The sequence below is a fragment of the Primulina huaijiensis genome, chromosome 10, assembly GCF_012295235.1.
Source record: "Primulina huaijiensis isolate GDHJ02 chromosome 10, ASM1229523v2, whole genome shotgun sequence".
In the NCBI taxonomy this organism is placed as follows: Eukaryota; Viridiplantae; Streptophyta; class Magnoliopsida; order Lamiales; family Gesneriaceae; genus Primulina; species Primulina huaijiensis.
This window is the reverse complement of record NC_133315.1, coordinates 18,751,732-18,775,183: the sequence shown is the minus strand read 5'-3', so window position 1 is coordinate 18,775,183 and position 23,452 is coordinate 18,751,732. Positions and strand designations below refer to the sequence as shown.

At 34.2% G+C, this 23,452-nt stretch overlaps 4 protein-coding genes across 6 annotated transcripts; 2 read left to right on the top strand and 2 right to left on the bottom strand.

The window, feature by feature from the left end:
• Window positions 1-1,433: 1,433 nt before the first annotated feature.
• LOC140986010 (glycine-rich protein 2-like) lies at window positions 1,434-2,421 on the bottom strand. Its single transcript, XM_073453940.1, has one exon. The coding sequence runs from the start codon at window positions 2,335-2,337 to the stop codon at window positions 1,720-1,722; it is 618 nt and encodes a 205-aa protein (XP_073310041.1). The 5' UTR covers window positions 2,338-2,421; the 3' UTR covers window positions 1,434-1,719.
• A 4,862-nt stretch (window positions 2,422-7,283) lies between these two features.
• On the top strand, window positions 7,284-9,913 carry LOC140986136 (subtilisin-like protease SBT1.6). The gene has a single exon (XM_073454154.1). It carries the CDS (start codon window positions 7,338-7,340, stop codon window positions 9,636-9,638), a length of 2,301 nt encoding a protein of 766 aa, XP_073310255.1. The 5' UTR covers window positions 7,284-7,337; the 3' UTR covers window positions 9,639-9,913.
• Window positions 9,914-12,087: 2,174 nt separating this feature from the next.
• Window positions 12,088-18,058, bottom strand: LOC140986703 (uncharacterized). Its single transcript, XM_073455024.1, has 14 exons — window positions 17,835-18,058; window positions 15,371-15,482; window positions 15,163-15,275; window positions 14,790-14,912; window positions 14,510-14,709; window positions 13,958-14,033; window positions 13,523-13,609; window positions 13,303-13,383; window positions 13,165-13,197; window positions 12,994-13,047; window positions 12,866-12,907; window positions 12,633-12,711; window positions 12,464-12,534; window positions 12,088-12,360 (listed from the first exon to the last, which is right to left on the bottom strand). Exons 1-14 carry the CDS (start codon window positions 17,997-17,999, stop codon window positions 12,286-12,288), a joined length of 1,311 nt encoding a protein of 436 aa, XP_073311125.1. The 5' UTR covers window positions 18,000-18,058; the 3' UTR covers window positions 12,088-12,285.
• A 1,988-nt stretch (window positions 18,059-20,046) lies between these two features.
• LOC140985619 (probable hexosyltransferase MUCI70) lies at window positions 20,047-23,424 on the top strand. Of its 3 annotated transcripts, none has more exons than XM_073453484.1 (7): window positions 20,047-20,241; window positions 20,353-20,442; window positions 21,070-21,138; window positions 21,233-21,429; window positions 21,779-22,194; window positions 22,500-22,684; window positions 22,877-23,424. In XM_073453484.1, the coding sequence occupies exons 1-7, from the start codon at window positions 20,172-20,174 to the stop codon at window positions 23,245-23,247; spliced, it is 1,398 nt and encodes a 465-aa protein (XP_073309585.1). In that variant the 5' UTR covers window positions 20,047-20,171; the 3' UTR covers window positions 23,248-23,424. The 3 variants fall into 3 exon arrangements, with proteins under 3 accessions (XP_073309585.1, XP_073309584.1, XP_073309586.1); XM_073453483.1 differs by having other exon boundaries at window positions 20,353-20,523; window positions 22,877-23,423; XM_073453485.1 differs by lacking the exon at window positions 20,047-20,241 and adding an exon at window positions 20,524-20,916.
• Window positions 23,425-23,452: the final 28 nt, after the last annotated feature.

The following is a 23,452-nucleotide window of genomic DNA, read 5'->3' as shown; positions in this document are numbered from 1 at the left end:
TCCTTCACCTCAACTCCACATATCCACCATTCATATTCTAAGTTTCGACAGCAACTCAGAAACGTCCGAGCGTTTTCCGTTAAATTAAGCCAAAAATTAAAGTAATCCGTTAAAGTTTTGGCTGTTGAACTTTAAAGTATCTAATAGATTGTTAAATGTTATTTCTGTTTTTATGATAAAATAAAACATCAATATCAAAAGATAATGTTAGACAATATCTATATATAAATAATGATCTCTCAGATAACATCTTATCACGTTTCCTATTCTCTACCTCATTATAAAAAATAGTTATAAAGATAAACTAAAGAATTCTCTCAAGAAAAAAAGCGAGCAAATCTAGAATATCAAGACTCAGTTCTTAAACGCTTCGATTTAACGTGTGCACATGCTTACAATTACGGCCACGTTTAATGATTATCATATTAATCATTATTAATTATTAAAAATAATTAATAGAAAATATCGAAATGTTACTTGCGTACCGCGACCCCATCTGTCCATTTCTTTACATCACTTCACTTTTTATGCTACCGATCTCAATCTATCAATCTTTTTTAGAATTTTGTTCCATTAAATTTTAAAAATAAATTATTTGGAACTCATTTTACAACATTTAGATAGATTTTCTTATAATTTTAATTAACAACATCGGTCTGTATATATATTACCCACCCCCAGTCGGCCTGTGATAGACGGTACGCACATCCGCTTTCATGATTTGAGTGTTTAATAATCATATGGTTTAATGGTATCACTGATTAGACAATCTTACATTGAATTACAATTCAAGATCTATCATGTTTACTACGATATATTGGGATGAAATCTTGCGACAATAAAAACATTTGCTCGAATATTCATTTTTGGCCTAAAAAAATTTATACATACGATCATGCATAGACCCAAAGTTTGGACCAATACAAGTCGAAAATGTAAGATGACATGACACAAGATATAACTGAGAAACATACAGCACATAAACTGAGTTTTTAGAACAACGAAGTGAAGTTGAGAGCTAGAAAAATGGTATATGGATTTCTGGGAGGATATGAAATCAATTACTAGCTTGTGGTGTGGACTACATTATAATTTTGAACAGAAGGGGAAATCATCCAAAATAAGTCATTCAACCGCAACCTCAGGGAATGACCGGGTAAGAGCCATTTCATAGAAATACAATGTCATTCATACATCATGGGGTGAAACCAGAAAGAATTATCCATCACATAAATGATACATCAAGAAACTACCTAAAGCAATCTGAAGCACATTTCCAATGCAAACATATTCAGAACTTTACAGTTCCACAGAAAAGGGAGGTATATGAGTACGACGACAAGCACAATTTTTTAACAAAGCACAGCAGAAAACAAATCAATGGAGCATTGAAGTAATAATTTATATGTACTAGAAAACCATAAGAAATATAAGAGGGCGCAATAGACTGAGATCAATCGAGCCAAACATGTATATCCATATACATGAACATTTCGCGAACAAAAATAGACACCACTCTAGTTTCAATACCAGAATAACATAGGAAAATACCATCACCTATAAAACAGGTGACCGTTTGTATCAAAAAAAGCAGCAGATCCAGACGAAAACAACCCCACGGTTCACCATATCAGAAAAAGCGAATAAATAACGAAGCCAAATTAAAAAGGGCACAAGATAGCAAAACCTAGAAGAACTTCAAGTTAAAGGAGTAGCAGCTTAGCGGTTGGCATTCGGACACTCACGAGAGAAATGACCATCTTCACCACAGTTGTAACAAGCCCCTCCCCCGCCGCCGCCACCTCCGCCATACCTACCTCCTCCACCGCCTCCGTACTTTCCACCGCCTCCACCGCCGCCTCCCTGTGTGCAATCCCTTGCAAAATGACCACTCTCACCACACTTGTAACAACCCCCGCCACCGCCTCCACCGCTACCATATCCGCCGCCGCCGTAGCCACCGCCGCCCCCACCGTATCCTCCGCCGCCATAGCCTCCACCACCGCGGCTGCCACCTCTACCCCCTCCTCCGTATCCTCCGCCGCCACCTCTGCTGTACCCGCCATCTCTACCTCCTCCATATGAACCACGGGTGCTTCCCTGCACAGATCCGCCGTCTGGACCGGTCACGTTTGCCGCCTTAGCCCGGCCATCGCTTCCGTGCTCCACAGTGAACTCGACAGACTCTCCGTCTCCGAGGCTGCGATAGCCATCGGTCTTTATAGCCGATTGATGCACAAACAGATCTTCGCTACCATCGTCTGGAGTGATAAATCCAAAGCCCTTTTCGTCGTTGAACCACTTAACAGTCCCCTTTTTCACATCACCATCGGCCATCTCTGAACCCTAGTTTTCTCTTACCAAACGCCACACGCGCGCGCGCACACACACACACTCTCTCTCTCTCTTAATCTTTCACGCGTGCAAATAGTGAATTTTTGGTTTGCTTTTATACCCGCAAAGTATAGGGTCAGCGGATTTGATTTTCTAATTAACCAATTTAATTTATCACTTGGGTTCCGAATTTTCCTAACTAAATAAATTTGTTATTTTTAAAATGTATTTGAACAATCATTAAAATTGTGTATGACTCATGCCCGGACATATTAATTTCTTGGAAGTCTGACATTAATTTTCTTCGTGCTAATTGTTAAAGTCAAGTTCAAGTTTTAATTTTAATTTGATATTAGATATCTGGTTTATCATTATATGTTGTATTATTTTCTGGATTATTAGTTAATATTTTGTAAATTTCATATATTATTTGTTCATTAGTGGACGTGATGAGGTATGTTAGATTTCTCACATCGGCTGTATTAAGATATTGAAAGTTGACAATTCTCTTGTTTTGAGTTTGTTTTTGGGATGGAGTTAGACTCAAGTCTCAATTTTAACATTGTATCACATATCAATTTCATCGTTATGTGAACTGTCATGTGAGACATCGACTGAATTAAGTTCTCGATAGTTGTATGTATGAACTAGAACAATCTTCTCACTTTGAGTTATATTTTGAGCCTTGAGGTATATCAAGCTCAAGTATCAATATTAACAATTATAATATATATGTTTTAAATTAATACAATCATAAAAAAACAATTCAAATTAAAGTTCTCACTTAAAAAAAATCATATCGATCAAATTAATTATTATAAATTTATAATAAGGTAAATTTATTTTTTGGTATTTTTAAAAAATAATCATGTAACACCGAACTTAAAAAATTACGATTTGTAAATTCAATACTAACAAAAAATTATCATGCTTCGACAATGATTGTAATCAATTACTTTTTTGTATAAAATATTATAGAAATCATCGTATACAAATAATTAAATTACGAGTAAAAATCATTTTAATACATAAACTATTGATAATATTAGTATAAATACAAATTATTTCAAAAAATTGAAATTTTTTTATAATAATATTATATCATTTACAATAAGAATTTTTTAAATAAACAAAATTATCCATGCAAAAATAAATATTAATACCTGTTAAATTATTTACCAGGTTGTTTGTTATTTTGCTAAAAAATATATGGGTGGATTTTATAATTTAATTTGATATTTCACAAAAACTCTTGCGAGACGGTTTCACGGATCAATTTCGTGGGTCGAATCTCTTATTTGGGTTATCCATGAAAAAATATTACTTTTTATGCTAAGAGTATTACTTGTTATTGTGAATATCGGTGGGGTTGATCCGTCTCACATATAAAAATTCGTGAGACCGTATCACAATAGACTTACTCTTGATATTTTTATAATGAGGTATATTACGCTAGATATTTACAAAGAGACATACCACGTTGTTGGCATTTCTTTTTTTATTTTATTTTATAGTAAACTTCGAATTATAATGTATTTTGTTGCTTTTTTTAGGACCAAAAATTGCAACTTTCCCCTGTTTAAATAACCAACAAAAGTCACAATAAAGTGATAATACTTGTACACAATAAAAACATGCAAGTTGATTTTCATAATTTTGAAATAACATGACAAATTTACAAAATACTTACATAACTCATTCACTTCTTTTACGTTCGAACAAATGCTATTTAAGTTTTGTTTGGATCGTGGATTTAAGGAAACATTTGAATAAATATTTCGAAATGACTCTAAATTGAAATATATTTAAAATTCATTGTCAAATAAAATTACCCAATAAATCAATATATTTGTTAATGTGGATTTGAAATATTTGGCTTCAAATCTATGTATTTAAATGTATTTTCGTAGTTTTAAAAAAGTAAGATCATAAACTTCAAATTCACAAATTGCATGTTTATATAGTGTTTCATTGTTATTTATGATAGATTTAAAGTTCACCTAATAATTAAGTCATTTGAAATTCATTCTACTATGTGTAATAAGATATTAACTTAAGATTTCATTGAATTGTTTTATTGTCAACAATAAAATTACAATCGAAATTAAAATATTTAAAATTTATCTCCCCAAATGCACCCTTAAATAATCTTAGTGATTTTTATTTTACAAACACAGACAAGAATAAATTTTTTTTTCAAGAACATACAAGTTTTAATATATATTTTTCTCTGTGTGTGTGTGGAGGGAATTGTGTTGGTTTGACTATTGGGCTTTGACGGTGTTTCTTTTGGATATTCAACCCAAATTCGATTTTTGATGGGCTTTAATCCGACAATGTAAAATCTAGGGGGCCGTCATAACTTAACCCAGTCCAGTTATTTAGTCCCCTCCAATGGCAGGCGTGCAATTGGTGTCTCACCTAAGAACTATGGCGGGTTGAGGAATTGTATCAAAGTTAAAGTAAAAGTTCCATTAAATTGAAGTAATGAATCCAACAATAATTGGAAGGTTTGGCTTTGTTTATATGGTGAATAAATTTTTTTCATTTTTATATGTTACAAGTATAAAATATATATTAAACTGAAGCGATTGGGGTTTTTAACAATTGACATTATATATATAAAAAAAAAAATTTAATGGTTATTAGGGGTGTCAATCGGGTGGGTTAGGTCGGGTTTCGGGTCAACCCGCCAATTTTTTTTTCCAACCCGAACCCGAAGCAACCCGAAAACCCCCAACCCGAACACGAACCCGTATAACCCGACTCAACTCGTCTAACCCGCGTAATCCGAATTTTATTTATTTTTTTAATTTTTTTTAAAAAAATTAATTAAAAAAATTCAAAAAAATAAAAAATAATAATAATATTTTAATTTAACACATAATAACAAAATTTCCGATTTAAATTTGAAAGTTTAATCGTAGAAAATTAAAAGTATATTTATTAAATCAAATAAAAAAATTTTAAAAAAATAAAAATATGCAAAATAAATATTAAATTATGAAAAATTTCCGATTTTGCATACTGAAACATACGATCTAATTGTCCGTGTATGAAAACATTGTTTAGTTAATCGGTTGAAATAATGAATGATGTATTTATTCATAATTCATAAGTTTATTTCCTAATAAAACTTGAGTCAAAACAAAATGACAAAAAAATAATGTGAGACGATATCACGAGTCGTATTTTGTGAGACAGATATTTTATTTAGGTCATCTATGAAAAAATATTATTTTTTATGCTAAAATTATTACTTATTATTGTGAATATCGATATGATTGACTCGTCTTATAGATAAAGATTCGTGACACCGTCTCACGAAAGAATTACCTAATCAATTAAATGTTTTGTTATCATATATGAACAATTGTGTGTACACATGATGCGCACGAGGAATTTAAGCGGCCACAATAATTGGGCGGTGTCGCACATGAACTACAGCGTAGACTTAATTTCCCATCGGTACAGTATTGATAATTGGAGGCCAATAATTGAAAACAACAAATAAATGGAGAATCATATTTCCACAATATTATTTATAATTTTGATATGTTTTTTTATCAACAATTTACATTTATGTGTCTATTATTGATGTGATACTCAATTAATAGATGTATAATTTTGATATGTTACGTCATATTTAATAGGTTAAAGTTACATTAGCAGTATGTATAGAGGTATGTACGGTTGACTGATAAAGATAGATAAAAAAGATATCAAAATCAATAATATTTATTTCAAGACAAAAGAGAGAAAATTTTAAAACCAATTGGCGAGAATGTGCGTTTGGTTTGTACGATAAAGGGTTGATTGTTTACTAACCATGCATTATCATGCACCTTCTTTATATATTAATTGCCAAAATACTCCGAGCAATTGGTATGCCCTTGTTCCCTTTTATTTATTTATTTTATATTTTATCATTAATTTTGCTTTTTGTTTTTCCCACCAATTTATGTATTTACTATATTGTCCCAATGATTTACGTTATTCGACAATTTTAATCAAAAAATATTTTTGTTAAAAAAAGGATAAATCATGTATCGTGTCCAATCATAAATAAAGATTTTAAAGAAAGGGACTCCACTATGACATTTGACCACATCTTTCTCTTTTCGAAGACCAAATTCCCTCACTTACTCTTATATATATATATACTAGTTACTCTCCACACGCGGTGCGTATGTGTACAATCTTTTTTATAATTATCGAGAGATTAAAGTGAAATTTGACAAATTATCGAAGGATTAAAGTGTTATTTGAATCGTTGAAATTAATAATAAAAAAACAAAAGAAAAAAAGTGTTTGTTAAATGTAAAAAAAAATAACAAAAACAAAAATGTAATATTGTTATTATGTAAGGGTAAATTTGGAAAAAATTTTTGGTATTTATTTTGTTTCTATTAGGGACATTTTTAATATATAGTATAGATATATGTATGATGATTATATTATCTACAAGATTAAAAACGACGCCGTTGTTGTCCTCGAATAATTCTTTTGCCGCCTCGATTGCAGCAAAGTTCGGTGCGTCTTTGTTCCTTTTATTTTTTCTTTTATCGAGACACAATTATGTCTTCCTACGTGACCCACAAACAGAATTACTAATCATATTCATACTATTTAATTTATTTAATCTTTTAAATGACACATTTTTTCTAAAATTTTTTTTTTATAAATTTTTAATAATAATGAGTGATAAATTTCAAAAAATAAATGGTTTAAGCAAAAATTTATGTGAGACGATCTCACAGGTTGTATTTTGTGAGACGGATCTCTTATTTAGGTTATCCATAAAAAATATTACTCTTTATGGTAAAAATATTATTTTTTATTGTGAATATTGATAGAGTTGATCTGTTTTATAGATAAAAATTAGTACAATCGTCTCATAATATATACGATTTAATATTTATGTGATATTTCTGTCCCATATTTTCTTATCTTATTTATTATTTATTAAAAGCTACTTCACTCCACTTCTCAGAAGCTCTTCAATGGCTACTCTTCTACTTCTCTTCCTCCTCTTTACTCTATCACTGACCCAAATAAATTGCCATCCAACGGCCAGAACTTACATCGTGAGAGTGGACAGTTCATCCAAGCCGTCAGTTTTCCCCTCTCATTACCACTGGTACACCTCCGAGTTCACGGAACCCACTACCATTATCCATGTGTACGACACTGTTTTCAACGGATTTGCTGCAGTTTTGACCCCAGAGCAGGCTGCTGCAACTCTTAAGCATCCATCGATACTAGCTTCCTTCGAAGACCGCCGCCGGGAGCTCCATACCACAAGATCGCCGCAGTTTATTGGGCTTCGGAACCAGCGAGGTCTGTGGTCTGAGTCTGATTATGGTTCTGATGTTATTATTGGAGTTTTTGATACTGGGATTTGGCCTGAGCGCCGGAGCTTCTCTGATTTGAATCTTGGCCCGGTTCCGAGAAGGTGGAAGGGCGTTTGCGAAGCTGGTGTGAAGTTTACTTTGAAAAACTGTAACAGAAAAATTGTTGGAGCTAGGTTTTTTGCTAAAGGGCACGAGGCTGCCGCTGGATTTGGAGGGATTGTCGGTGGTATTAATGAAACCATCGAGTTCAAGTCCCCGAGGGATGCCGACGGGCATGGGACCCACACGGCGTCGACGGCTGCCGGAAGGTACGCGTTTCGCGCAAGCATGGAAGGTTACGCTTCTGGAATCGCAAAGGGCGTGGCGCCAAAGGCCCGTTTGGCTGTGTACAAAGTGTGCTGGAAGAATGCCGGGTGCTTTGATTCAGATATTTTGGCTGCATTTGACGCTGCGGTGAATGATGGTGTCGACGTCATCTCTATTTCCATCGGCGGCGGTGATGGAGTTTCCTCGCCATATTACCTCGACCCTATAGCAATAGGAGCGTATGGTGCTGTTTCACGGGGGATTTTCGTTTCCTCCTCCGCTGGAAACGACGGCCCTAATGGTATGTCTGTGACTAACCTTGCGCCGTGGATGACCACGGTCGGTGCCGGCACCATCGACAGAAATTTCCCGGCAGAGATCGTTCTCGGTGACGGCAGAAAATTTTTCGGCGTCTCTTTGTATTCAGGCAAACCATTGTATGGCAAAATGTATCATCTAGTTTACCCCGGTAAATCAGGTGTCCTCTCTGCCTCCCTTTGTATGGAAAATTCGCTGGATCTCAACTCTGTTAGAGGCAAGATTGTGATATGTGATCGTGGCAGCAGCCCCCGTGTCGCCAAAGGATTGGTCGTGAAGAAAGCCGGCGGGGTGGGAATGATCCTCGCCAATGGTGTGGCCAATGGCGAAGGTTTAGTGGGCGACGCTCACTTGCTTCCAGCTTGCGCCATTGGCTCTGATGAAGGTGATAAAATTAAGGCATACTTATCATCCAATCCCGAGGCCACCGCCACGATAAGCTTCCACGGCACGGTCATTGGAATCAAACCCGCTCCTGTTGTAGCCTCATTTTCCGGCAGGGGGCCGAATGGGTTGAACCCAGAGATTCTAAAACCCGATTTGATCGCCCCTGGAGTTAACATCTTGGCTGCCTGGACGGAAGCAGTTGGCCCAACTGGCCTGGATTTGGACACTCGAAAAACGGAATTCAATATCCTTTCGGGCACATCCATGGCTTGCCCTCATGTAAGTGGTGCAGCAGCGTTGCTTAAATCCGCGCACCCTGATTGGAGCCCTGCTGCGATCCGGTCTGCTATGATGACCACTGCGAATTTGAATGATAATTCTTGGAACCCAGTTCTTGACGAGTCTAGCAAAAAACCAGCAACTCCATATGATTATGGAGCCGGCCACTTGAATCTTGATTTAGCTATGGATCCTGGACTCGTTTATGACCTTAAAAATGACGACTACGTAAGGTTCTTGTGCGCTATAGAATATGGCCCAAAGACCATTCAAGTGATCACTCGATCCCGGGTGAATTGTCCGGTTAGGAAGTCATTGCCAGAGAGTCTGAATTATCCATCAATATCTGCGTTATTTCCAAGCTCGTCCAAAGGAGCATCCAAAAAGATATTCTTTCGTATGGTGACGAATGTCGGAGAAGCAAATGCGGTTTATCGAGTGAGAGTCGAGCAGCCGAAAGGGGTCAAGGTTAGTGTCAATCCCGAGAAGTTGGTCTTCTCGGAGTCAGTCAGGAGGCTCGGGTACTATGTTACAGTTACCGTTGATGCTAAGAACTTGGTGATGGGTGGATCCGGGGCTCTGTTCGGATCACTTTCTTGGCTCGACGGAAAGCATGTGGTTCGGAGCCCCATTGTGGTCACCCAAATCGACCCGTTGTAGATTCGGGTAGAAATAGCGGATCTTGATCATGATCCAATGGAGGATGAGTTGTAGAGTAAGCTTGGGAAAGGGCTTATGCTTTTTAGTTTGCGTGTTTGTACGTTCTTTTTTTAAAAATATTTTTGAGTTGTTTTCTTCTAATTTATCACTTAGTTTGTTACTTATGAGTACTGTGAATACCTAATAGTGTGATGTACTTGTGAGAATCAAATATGTTTTCTGAGAATTTTATTGTTATGTAAAATAGAGTGCAAGAAAGAGAAGCATTATTTGGACTCGTACAGTCGTGAAAATTTGCTGTTATCTAACGAGATTTTGATAAATGAAAATTTTTGTGTCGTAAAAATTTTTAAATAAGTCTTATTGTACTTAAATATTACTGTCGTACTCCTGAGTTTTGATATGTTCTTGGCATTCGATAAATCATCGAGTTAGTTTTCTATTTATTTAGCTGGGATTGTTTTATAGGACCTTAATTTGTTATGGTATTCAATGGCAAATTAAATTTTATAAAGCATTATTAGTTTGAAGTAGATATGTTTATAGGATATAATAAGTGGTTCAGCAGTATTCTTCGTAAAGTTAATTTTATATTTTAATATTGCGACACACCATAATTATTGCCTTTCAAGTAACTTTTATTGCCATTGTCATCATTATTATATTATTCATTATTGTGATCGAAATTTATGCAAGGAAAAATGAGAGGCAGGCAGGGGTTCCACATCCCAGGATCAAAGGCTTTGATTGAGTTATCAAATCTTGTTCCACATGGGATGCCAATTATTTTCCATTTCATAATATAATCGATTTTTTTTTAAAAAATGGGAGGGGAAAAAATCTAAATAAAAAACAAAGAGGGAAAAATAAAGCAAAAAGGCACCTCAATATTTTAAAATGGGAGGGGAAAAAACTTGTCATGTTCGTTTATTTTTGTTTATATAAACTTCAACGTGTATAATATATGTTTGAGAGTTGACACGTACACTCTATTTCTTGTTTTTTGTACAGTTGTACTTCATTTTTGAATAAATTTGACGCATATTCTATATACGTTGTGAAGTGTTGATAACACAAAATGCAGTATAAATATCAACTCCGTATATGTTTTATTTTCGATATATAAGCTAGGTAAGAAAATATTGACTAAATAAGAACTATTTAATAGATTTATTTATTACGAGTGGAAAATGACCAAAACAAAAAATCAACCTTATTAGATGGAAATCAAACATTGACGCCTCACAATACTAAAATTACCTTTTTTCTTTTTGAAATCAAATGCCATTGTTGCTATTTTTTCAAAGTTTTTATTACCAGATTTGTAATAGAAAATTACCAGGACTAAACTACCACCCAAATAACATTACAATTTGTCAAATTTTAAATTTCAAAACCAATATCACTAAACAGTTTAAAATAAAATTTCAGTAATAAAAAAAGGAAAATAAAAATTATTAACATGAATGAATTATAATAGTGTTTTAATATTATTAATTAATGTGTTTATATTTTGCCATCATAAATTGATTGTGAAATTGGAACCCGTTGCATGGGCTAATGAGTCATGTCAAGTCATTAATTGTAATTGAGATGAGCCTACCGACTAAAAGCAAGTATGATTTTATGGGTGTCAATTCGGGTGTGTTAAGTCGGGTTTGAGCAATAGTATGATTCAAAAATTTCTCAACTCGAACTCGAGCCAACCCGAAAACTCTCAACCCAAACATGAACCTGAATCAACCCGATCAACCAATTTAACCCGATTTTGAATTTATTTTAAAAAAATTAACTAAAATTCAGAAAAAATAATAATAATATTTTAATTTTAAAACATAATAACAAAATCTCTCTCATATATATGATTTAAATTTGANAGCAACCTAACCCAACCAAACCCGATCATTTATTTCGGGTCAGCTATCGAGTATAACCCGATCTGACCTGGACCCGAAAACCCCAAACCTAAACTTGATTTTTTTCAGGTTGAACCATGTTAGATTGGTGGTTGACCCAACCCAACCCGATCATTTATTTCGGGTCAGCTATCGGGTACAACCCGATCTGACCCGAACCCGAAAACCTCAAACCCAAACTTGATTTTTTTCTGGTTGAACCATGTTAGATTGGTGGGTCGTGTCTGATTTTAACACCCCTATATGATTTGAAATATATTTTCCAAAAAACAGAAAAAAAAAAATCTTTGAAACGACAAAATAATTGTGGCAAATGTCATCTTACTGATAAAAAGTTTCATATTATTATGTTTAAAAATTTGTTGGATTGACAATATAACAAAATATGTGGTCCTTGGATAAGACTACTACGTTAAATTCAATATACATAATATAACAATGTAGGACATTTTTTAATATGTGGGCTTAGAAGTTGGGGAGATACTGTCAAAACAATGCAGTGGAATATATAGAAAAAATCAAACTTTATTGCAAACAATGAATGTTAGTGAAATATATATCATATTTACATCCTCAGTTTGTGAATGGAATTGTCATTTACAGATTGTATGCATTCCATTGCGTGCTTGAAACAGCCCTCCACACAAATCTACATGTTTCGTTCCGAAATATTTTTCGAGAAACAGAAACTTTAAACAATGAATCAGCCTTCTCGGAAATTCGACATTGGATTAGGCCAAAGTGCATACCTTGTTGCGGTTTCTGGGCGCAATCTTTATCATTATACTAAGAATGAATCCTATCAACTGCACATAAATGAAGATTTCAGTCCAAGAAATGGCCATATATTTTTGTATTAGGAATGATAGTGCCTGTTCTTTATGAAATATAATGTATAAATCTACGTACCCAAGAAAGTCCAAGGCAGAGAATACTGAAGCCAGGGTAGTGGAAAGGAGCTTTATCGGACAAGAATAGAGCTGAAAAACAAGGTTAAGATAAGAATACTTGGCGATGTGGAATTTTGTTTACATACACAACCATTCCAGCACATGAACACATGGGAAGTTTAGTTTACCTGAAAGAGGACTAAATGTCAATGGAGACACGACATTGGCAAGTGAAGCTATGCCCAAAATGCATCCTTGAGCAATCCCCTGATACATATAAGCAAACACACAGTCCTAATGTCAGTGTTCCGCCATAGATAAAAAAAGCGATTCTGTTCGGATTAAAGCATAGACTGGTTGAGGCCCGAGGGCCCTTAAAAGTTTCCAAGCCTCTAAGAAATCCATGCGTCGAGAAAGTAACCTGTTCGCCGGGCCCAACTTGCTTTGAAATAATGCATCTTACCTGTAAGTTTCAGACACATTTTTCAGAATTTGATAAATTTAACAACTAGTAAAATCGGATGATGACCGAAAGTTTGTGCAGCTTACACTAGGACTAGTGAGGAAAAGGAAGGTTCCCAGCACAGAAGAGACATAAGGCACCTGCAGATTATGAAAGTGGTGAGAACTTGAAATAAAATTTGTAATGAAAAAAAATTCAAGTACCATTAACGGGGATTGACATTGTATGAGATAAATTAGAAGATGCGGAAATCTTACCCACGGAGACCATGCTATGCTGTAAAATAACATCTGCACAGAACCAAGGAAAAAATGCAACTAAGAATCTCACTATTTTCCAGAGGATTCATTAATTTATTGCTGTAACAGAAGGTTTAAGAGTTGGAAGTAGCATACATCCAGAAATCCAGCGAAGAGTCCTACAGAAAGCAATGTCTCCTCTCCTAAAATCGGACCAAGGATAGGCATCAAGAGCATCTTCAAAAGTTTTTCAAATTTCACAGATCAATCACCAAACCAACCAATTAATAGAACAAGAGCCATAAAAAAAATATGAATAAAAAAGAAAATATGGAAACATAGGAAAACCCATCAGAAGTGAGCAATTGTAAGATACATTTGATAAGGTTGCTCCAATGTAGGTGATGAGCCATATATCAGCAAATTGGTCTTTCCGGAACTGGAATCGTGCCTTCAAGTAATACTGCAGTAAAAAAAGGTACATCATTGTTGACATAATCTGCATATTTCATTTATCACTTTCGGTGCAATGCTGAAAAGCACCCTCAATTTTGGTTTTCCCATACATAGATATTACAACATTTAGCAAATACCTAAATATTCCGAAAAAAGAAAGATAAAAAAAGGATTCGTTGGAAGTATGATTACAGCCAGTACAATGTCCATGCAGAACTCAGCAGCATGTTACATGCTGGGGTGGATCGCTGAGTTTCTTATGATTTCGTGACCATATACTGTGAAAACTTAAGAGAAATATGGTATCATGTCTTGGCCATTAACTATGAAACTCGCATAAACATATGGGGGTTACCATCAAGAAAGCTTGAACTCCTGCCTCCGAAAGGCCATTGAAGAAAGAAATAGCTGTTGCGAGCGAAAGAGTAGTGCTGCAAATACAATCAGAGGTCGAAATGACTGTCATTTCATAAAATTCATCAAAATTCTCTATTATGCTGAAAAGTGGCAAATTGTCCATGTATTTCATAGCAGAACTTGTAAAATCAGGAGAGCAATAGAAGCATATTAGAGGCAAAACTAGACCTTTGCACCATGATAGTAGAAAAATTATGTCGGATTACTGAAGTTCTTGTACCATAGCTATTTGTTAAGAAAGAGTTTAAACGACAAAATTAAGAGGAAAATGTTTGAAAATGCACTTGTTTCAGCAGTTAAGTCAATGAGCACATCAATATGAAAAAAAACTCATCAAGAAATTCATGATTGCACATAAAGATGATGATCAGAAAGATAAAAAGAAAAAAACTCTATAGACCTATCCATGAAAATGATTGAGAAAGCGAAGCGTTCTACAGTCATGGAGTTTAAATTGAGGCCAAAATCCATAGACATGTAATCATCCTACCTACTCTTCAGCATATGAATTACATCCTGAAGAAATGAGCCTTTCGTCCCCTCTGTCTTCTTCATTGTCTCATTATCAGTCTCATTGGTTTCAGTCTCTAACTTCAAGATTGGCTGCTCCAGAGCATTAATGTGGCGAGGCGTTTCCTGAAGAAAGACTCTCATGTACACTGCTGCTAAAACAGATATAACTGCTGCTACCTGAAATGAAAGGAAACCTTAATCTGACCAGCTGCCAAAACATTGAGGATACTGAAGGGTAGCATGTTTGTAAGAAAAACCTGAAATATCTGAGTTGTGGAAAGTAATCGGGCGGCTAATGTACCACAGACGGTTCCTGCGGATATTACACCAGACAAGAGTCCAAACGCTGAGACACGTTTCCCCTCAGATACGTTGTCAGCCTGAATAATAATGTTTACATCTACTAGTGAGGGTGAATGCATTTGCCCCCCTTGGAAATACACATGAAGAAAGGCTTCTAGCTAAAATAGATGCAAAACTCATATGATTATTAAAAATTTCCAAAAACATCATCACCTTGGGGCCCGAATGCGCATTTAAAGATGGTTTTTTACTCAACCCAAATAGTAAGTGTGGACAAGATTCTGATACAGAAGCACAAAATATAGAATGTGATAGTGTTTTACTAACCAAACAACTAAGGGAAAGGCAGATGAGACCACCATCGCTGACCATGGAAGATATAGTCTTCAAAGCGAAATACACGTAGAAGGAAGTTGATGTCCGATTCAATGCCAAGATCACTGCACACAATTTCCAGATAAATTTGTTAGATAAATAGAAAATTTTGTGTCAAAACAGGGAACTCAACCAATGCATGATCATGTGGCTTGGATACCCAATGGAAGACTTCCGAGGGTCAAGGGGATTGTCAGCAAAACTTTTCGTCCATAAGCATCAGACAGCTTGCCGATAAGTGGAGTCATTACCACCGACCCCAATCCCGCAACCTGCATGAATTATGTGAGTGAAACTAAACAAAACCGAATCGTACTAGACGAGGATTATTACTCATTTTTGTACTTGCAGTCGGAATTCCAATAGAAAGTAAATAAAATTCGAAAAAAAATGTAAATCAATGAACTAAGATAATGAATCACCACAACGAGACATAAAATGAAAAACAACAAATTACAAGATAAATTTTATTTTATTTTTTGTTGCAAATTTAAAGCAGTATCAAATTAATAATGCATGCACCATCTAGGATCATAGTTTCCACATGAAGTTTTCCGAAAGATTCTTGAGTTCTTTCAATTGCTGGCACTCGCAATTTGATTTCAATAAACACAAAGCATGTAACTACAATTTCAAATCTAACCTCGAACTCGAACCATATATGGGTAACAATCTCTCTGCATTTTTTTCCCATTTTAATTATTTCGTAAATTTATAAAAAGAATATTGAGAATTTTATTTATTTGGTAAATAAATAAAATAAGTATATTTTATATATTTATTATTTAATAAATTATGCTTTTAAATTAATTGAATCGAAATATTTATATAAATTGGTTTAATTAATTTATGTTATTTTTCTAAAGTAAGTAAAGTATTTAATAATTTAATTAATTGAATCGAATTTTTTAAAATATAAAATGAATAAATTATTTAAATAATTAAATGTAAAATTAATATGTTGATTTGTAAATAGATTTTGGTGGAATAAATTAATCACTTGAAACATTAAATTTTATTTCCATTCGGTTCATCAGTAATTTAGTTTCTTTCATAAAATTATGTCCCAATTTCGTTATAAAAAAAGTATCCAAACATAGAAGAGGTAGGTCACAATCAAAAGAAGAAGAAAATAACATGCAAGCACAAGTTAAAATAATTATTTGTTTTCTATTACATAATTGAATGTGTTTTTATAATATATTAATTAGTACGTAGAGACGGAATATGTGAGATTGATTTATCTGATATATAATTATCATGAAAAATAATATTTTTGACATAAAAATGACATTTTTTCATGAGTTAGATCGGTCTAAGATCCGTGTTATAAAATTGAGCCGTGAAACGACCTCTTTTTGTGTATTGAGTGTGTCTTTTGTGAGACGGTGTCACGAATGTTTAATCTGTGAGACGGGTCAATCCTACCGATATTCACAATAAAAAGTAATACTTTTAACATAAAAAGTAATAATTTTTCATGGATGACCCAAATAAAATATTCGACCCACGAAATTGAACTGTGAGATCGTCTCACAAAAGTTTTTGTGTTGTGTATTTGTGTAGTTAATAATCATTAGTCCAAGACAAAATTAGGTCAGAACACACATATCCAACTTGACATCACCAAATTCAAACTTCATCCGCTCATCTTCCATCTTGGATCGGAATTCATATACCACTTTTTTTTTCCCTACTTGAGAAATTATATAACTCTATGTGAGTACTAAAAAAACAGATAATTATTATTTTTTAAAAAAAACAATTATTCCAATAAAAAAAATTATAACTGTCACAATTTTCTTTATACTTTTTAAATAAAATTATAAATATCACAAATATAAAGTATCAACTCGTTTATTTTAAACTAAATTTTCAGATCTGTCCTAGAATTAATGAAATTTATAAAATTTCGAATATGTGCGCAATCTCGTTTTCACATTTAACCCAAAAAAAATGTCAAGATTACATCCGGATAAGTAAGCCGAACTCTAAACTCTACAAATCTTGTTTTGAATGTTTATATATCAGTAACTTGTTCCTAAACTTAACAAAACAAATAGCTTTCTAAGAAATATAATAATAATTTCAATTTTCTTATGATAATTATATGAAACCAAATTTAAGTTAAAAGTATCGTCTCATAGGTCTATATCTGTGACACAAATCAACTCGACTCGTATCTTATATTGAAAGTAATATTTTTTGAATAATTTTTTTTTTTCATGAATTGAGATAAATGAATAATCTGTGTTACAAGGACTTTGGTAGTTTATATTATATTGGGATGAGTGATGGTTGATGGTTTCTGATGTAAACTCATTTCCCGATAATTTTTACAGGGAAACTTCGAAATTCTACACCCGTTTCCAAAATATACTTCCTTTGTTTTCCTAAAAACTAATATTTTTTTTTTATCACAAATTCTAAAACTTTGCATGAAATATCGTAAATATTATTCACTTCTGCACTACAAAAATTCCATGCCTTGAAATTAACAGAACACATCGTGCATGTCGTTCATATCCAAGAAAAAAAAATGAACAAAACAATCGAGTGTGTGTGTGTGTGTGTGTGTGTGTGTGTATACGAATAGATCAGAGCATATATATATAGAAATATACCGCTTGTTGAAAGCCTGTAAGATAGAGTGCGAGGGAGCATTCATATTTGCCTGGGCAGATGGCCTCCATCGTCACGTCAGCGATGGTCGGATTCACTAATAACGAAGCGAACGTCGACAAGAATACCGTCACGAACAGATGAATCAAGTTCTTCCAATTATCCATTTTTGTTTCCACCACCAAATTATATGTGGTACTACTTCTTCTTCCCAGCTTGCATACCGGCCAAGAACCACCATATATACATATATATATACGTATACACCAAATTCTCAAAGGAATCTTAAACTTAGACTTTTCTCACCAAACACATTTTATCATTAAATTAGACATAAAATATTCAAATCAAGTCTTTGAGACAGATTTAAAGGTATTCCCTTAGCTGGCTCTGGTGTGTGTGTGTGTTGGGGGAAAAAATAAGAGTAGATGCGTACATACAATGTATGTATGTATGTATGTATGTATATATGTATGTATTCTTATCTTGTGGTTGGTGAATGGTGAGCAGAAAGAAAAATTATCCTTAGATGATGAGTTTATATTTATATATAATTTACTAAATAAATTATCAAAAAAATTAATTTATTTTTAATTTTTTTTAAAAAAAAGATTGAATGATTAGTACTACAATTATATAATCAACTTCTTAACATGTTGATTAATCAGTGTGTATGTTAGAGAGCTCGAAGGTGGATTGATAATTGACTCGGCTGATTCATTTATTTATTTTATATGAGTAACATATTTTTTGATTAAATACTTTAAAAATATGGTATACGTGATTAATTAATTGTTATATAACACTACACTATTTCAGAAAAAAGTATTGAAATTGAATTAAATATAATGTCAAAGTTATCATGATAAAAGACATACATATTAGAATTCGATAATAGGATATATATTTTAAAACTAATCGTACCAAGTCATTAATTTACTTGATGTAGCAAAAAAAAAAGAGAGTAGGTCTCTTGTGAGACGGTCTCACGAATCTTTATCAGTGATACGGGTCAATCCTACCGATATTCACAATAAAAAGTAATACCTTAGCATAAAAAGTAATACTTTTTCATAGATGACTCAAATAAGATATTCGACCTACGAAATTGATCCGTAAGACCGTCTCACAAAAATTTTTGTGAAAAAAATTAAATTTCGTTTTTATTTCGTAAACTCGACATTAATATTTTCCAACCTCAAATAAGTACATAATGAGTGGTTTTAAAAATTTTAATTTAAAAAGAGTGGTTGGATGCAAGGTTGGAAGCAAGAATCTTTTATTTCACGTGATTCTTAATATATTTATATTTATATTTATCTTGAATTAATATATTATATTGTCTGAACCGTTCTAAATAATTAAATCCAACATTGTTAAATGCTGCTTAATTAATTTATTGGACAACTTTTCGTCATCGGTTGAATTATTATTTAATTTAATTTTTTTATATAAAAAAATTAAATTAAATCATTGACCTTTAAGTAATAGGAAATTTCCGAATTATTCATCCGGAGAAGTCTTCTTCAGATTAATATCTATATACCTTCGGTTTATAAAATATGGGACTTGTATAAGATCCAATAATTTTAGTTTCTAAAATAATAATTTTATGGTACTATTTAATTTGATCAAATATTTATTATAAGCTAAAGACAAAAGGATGTTGGGAGTATTGATCTTGCATTGAAAAAATTGTAGTAGTGTGTGGTAGATTTTGTATGTAAAACTTTCTAAGTTCTTAAAATTAACATTCATGACTTTCCATAGGCTTTCTTCGAAGTTCTATTACAAATTACCCGCCTAATCTAGAATTATATGGTCATCATTTTGACAAAAACTTGTGTGAGACGGTCTCACTATCGTATTTTGTGAGACGAGTATCTTATTTGGGTCATCCATGAAAAAATATTACTTTTTATGCTAAAAGTATTACTTTTTATTGTGAATATCGGTAAAATTGACATGTCTCATGAATAAAGACGTTCTCACAAGAGACCACTTCTTACCCTATGGTCTATTCTACTAAAAGAGGTGTCAAACGGTTTGGGCCAGCCCAACGAAGTATAGCCCAGCTATGAATGGATCAGGAAAATTGGGTCTTGCCCAAATAGTAGCTGCTGTAATGGGCCGAGACTGACCGAACCCGGTTTAGTTTCCGCCATCATTGAAAGGCCAATACGAATGTATATATTGGTGCTGAAGAAACAAAACTGGATTTGAACACTAGAAATCGAGTTCAGGATCAGATCTTGTGATTCTACTCAATTATTACCACCGTATTCGTTTACGCTTCCTTGCAATGGAAAAACCCTTACCGTAATGAATTGATCGTATTCATGGATATTGATTTTCAGCGGGTTGTTTCGCGGGCTGTCCGAAGAAATCAGCTGCATCAACATACAGGAGGTACATTTCTGCCTTGCAATTAATGCGGCATACTAATGGTTTGGAAAGAGGTTTTATGATTTATTGGGATTTCATTTAGGTTTTTGTTATTTTTTTTGTTTTCTCTTGCAGTTGTGCCTTTGAACAGTGGGAAATTGTCGCAGGATTACACGATGAGGATAATTTGGAAAAGGGGCTTCATTCGATTAGTTCTTACTGCTGGTATTATATGGATGATGATAATCCTCACCGTTTTGCTGTTTCATGTTTGGTCTTGCCAGTCTTCTGTTGCTTTTTTTGCAGGTACGTTACCTCTTGATCTTTTCTACATTTCCTGTTAAATTTTAAAAGCACTGACGTATTTAGTTAAAATAGCCGCTGGAGAAATCATCGAGTTTGGTTGCTATCTGAAGTAAATGAAAATGATATTTAATGGATGCTGGTGTGCGGCCGATCAATGATTTAGCGGTGGCAACTTAATGGGTTTGTTGAGGGGGGAAAACCATTTTTAATAAAGTTATGTAGAGAATTTTTTCAGTGTTGAGCGTCCTTCCCACAAACCACCTCTGGTTATGTCAAACTTCGTTCATGCTTTTACTTCATTCGATGGCTTCGAGGAGCTTGTTTTCGCTATATGTGAAGATTATAGAGTTTAAGTGTGCTGCTTATGTTTGATGAGAATAGTACATTCATCAAGTAAGAAAATGTATTGACATTAAATGGTTTCGTTTACTACAATATGCTGATCTAAAAAATTCCAAGATAATATGCTACCATGGTTTTCATTTGCATTTGCGACTGATGAATGGTACTTTGCGCTCTTTAAAAACATAGTTCCTCTATTTGCAGCCCTTTGTAACAAAGATAGCAAAGTATTTGGCATGCTACATACAATGGGACTCCTGACACCACCTCATCGTAAGACTGGAGATTTTGCTTATCCATTTTGTGTTTTCTCTTCATCTTTGAACGCACTGATATACTGTACCTGTTTCTTCTCATTCACAATTAGGTTGTACAATCCCTGCTGTTGATGACCCAAATAAGATAGTTATTCCCAAGGATAATTCACCTGAAAATTTTGTCCAAAAACTCTCCTACATTATGGAAGACATTATTCAGAGTAATGGATCCCAATCTCCTCTCTTCGGTGGGCATCAGACTTGGCAACAGAGAGAGGAGAGCTTCAAAGTCAAACCAACAATGAAGGTTAATTGCATGCGGAGCTATACTTTTTAAGTTATATTTTTTTGAATTAGTTTCAAAATATTTTAGTACTATTTCTCTACTTTCACGAATTTGATTCTGGCCTCGTTTGCAAAAGCGGAAACAAATTCTTTAATGAATTAGCCTTTCTCACATGCACCAAACATATAGATGGATATTTATTGTAAAATTGGGCATCTAAATTTATATTAAAAGTTGTAGTTGCCACGTTCGATCGTTGTGCCCAATAAGCAGCTACATAGGACAGCAAGAGTGTTTATTGTTACCGGGCAACTTTACAATGATTGAGCTTTGAACATAGATCAGATATTTATATCCATCATACTTTCAGGTGCATTGTGGTTTTATGCAAGGTGGAGGTGCGGAAATGGCTTCAAAAGATGTCCACTATGTGAAGAAATGTAAATTTGTTGTTGCCAGTGGCATCTTTGATGCTTATGATACGCCTCACCAGCCATCCAATATTAGTAAACGTTCAGAGAGTCTTTTTTGTTTTCTAATGGTGGTTGACGAAGTGTCTCTCGACTTCATAAAAAAAAATGCAACAATCAGAGAGGATACTGCTGGAGGGCAGTGGGTTGGTATCTGGCGTTTGATCCTGCTTAAGCATAAGCCATATGATGAACCCAGAAGAAATGGGAAGGTTCCGAAGATATTAACCCACAGATTATTTCCTCAAGCACGTTACAGCATATGGATTGATGGTAAAATGGAACTTGTAGTTGACCCATTGCTTCTTTTAGAGAGGTATGAGTGTTTCTAATCAAGCCAAATGTGTTTTTTTTATTATTATTATTCTTATGTTGTTCCACCTTTTCCCTTTATGACCTGATATTGGTTGGAACTGCACCAGATATCGTCAGATTGTTGCATTTAGCTCTTTATTCATTTCTTGGATAATTATATGCCGCCCTTTCTCTTAAATTTGGGAGAGCCAAGGAGTCTTCTACCTCATATTTTACAGAAGTATAATCTAACAAAATAGCAACTCATATTGAACTTTTGGTTCACTCAGCGTGTAATTGAAGAATTGCTTGACTTTTCATTTGCAGATACTTATGGCGTGGGAAGCAAACATTTGCCATTGCCCAACATAAACATCATCGAAGTATCTACGAAGAAGCTGATTCCAACAAAAGGAGGAAGCGATATGCTCGTCCTCTGATTGATCTACACATGAAAATTTATCTTTACGAAGGCATGGAGTCCTGGAGTCCCAAAAAAAGTGTCGTCAGCGGTAATCTTTTACCGTGTTTTCTCGGTGGTTTGGTATGGTGGCCTAACCGGACGAAGGCTGGCAAACCCACTGCTCTCTCTTAAATTTTCTTATAAAATTTTTACACAAATTATTTCCTTCTCCCTTCACCCCTCTTTTGACTCCGCAACTATCGCTGTTTCCTTTGTTTAACAAACTAATTTCTTTGTGCAGACGTCCCCGAAGGAGCCATAATCATACGTGAACATACTACACTGAATAATCTATTTAGTTGCTTATGGTTCAACGAGGTCGACCTCTTAACGCCAAGAGATCAACTAAGTTTTGGATACGTTGTTTATAGGTTAGGTGGCATGTTCAAATTGTTCATGTTTCCGAATTGTGAATACAATTCAATCTTTATATTGCATCCTCACAATCGCGAGCATTCATCTAAAGTCGAGTGGGCAAAAACCATAGCTGAGATTAAGAAACATCCTGAGTTGATAGAGAGTAGGGGAGGGTTAGGATTGTGGACTCCTTATCCCGGGAATCTTGATTTGGTTGTGTTACCACCTGTAGCCAGACCTTCCAAAGCTGGGTGACACACACGTGATAATTCGCTAATTTTTCATCTTCCCCTTTTCTTTTCTCCATTTTTAAGGAGGTTGTATCCTGTTCTTCAAATTCCACTGAAGCCAATTGATATTGAGGATACATCAGCTTTCGTTCTATGTTTCATTTGTATGTTGGAAAGTGCATATAAAAGATGCGTATGTTATTGGGGAATGAGAAGACGTGATATTGTGA

Bases quoted from the DNA above. Each gene is read 5' to 3' on its own strand.
- LOC140985619 (XM_073453483.1), top strand. From the start codon at position 20,172: ATGGATATTGATTTTCAGCGGGTTGTTTCGCGGGCTGTCCGAAGAAAT. The intron at 20,242-20,352 runs GTACATTTCTGC...TTTCTCTTGCAG, and splicing joins GCTGCATCAACATACAGGAG to TTGTGCCTTTGAACAGTGGG. The intron at 22,685-22,876 runs GTAATCTTTTAC...TTCTTTGTGCAG, and splicing joins CAAAAAAAGTGTCGTCAGCG to ACGTCCCCGAAGGAGCCATA.
- LOC140986136 (XM_073454154.1), top strand. From the start codon at position 7,338: ATGGCTACTCTTCTACTTCTCTTCCTCCTCTTTACTCTATCACTGACC.
- LOC140986703 (XM_073455024.1), bottom strand. From the start codon at position 17,999: ATGGATAATTGGAAGAACTTGATTCATCTGTTCGTGACGGTATTCTTG. The intron at 14,913-15,162 runs GTTAGTAAAACA...ATTATTATTCAG, and splicing joins GCCTTTCCCTTAGTTGTTTG to GCTGACAACGTATCTGAGGG. The intron at 14,710-14,789 runs GTTTTTCTTACA...CTTTCATTTCAG, and splicing joins CCACAACTCAGATATTTCAG to GTAGCAGCAGTTATATCTGT.
- LOC140986010 (XM_073453940.1), bottom strand. From the start codon at position 2,337: ATGGCCGATGGTGATGTGAAAAAGGGGACTGTTAAGTGGTTCAACGAC.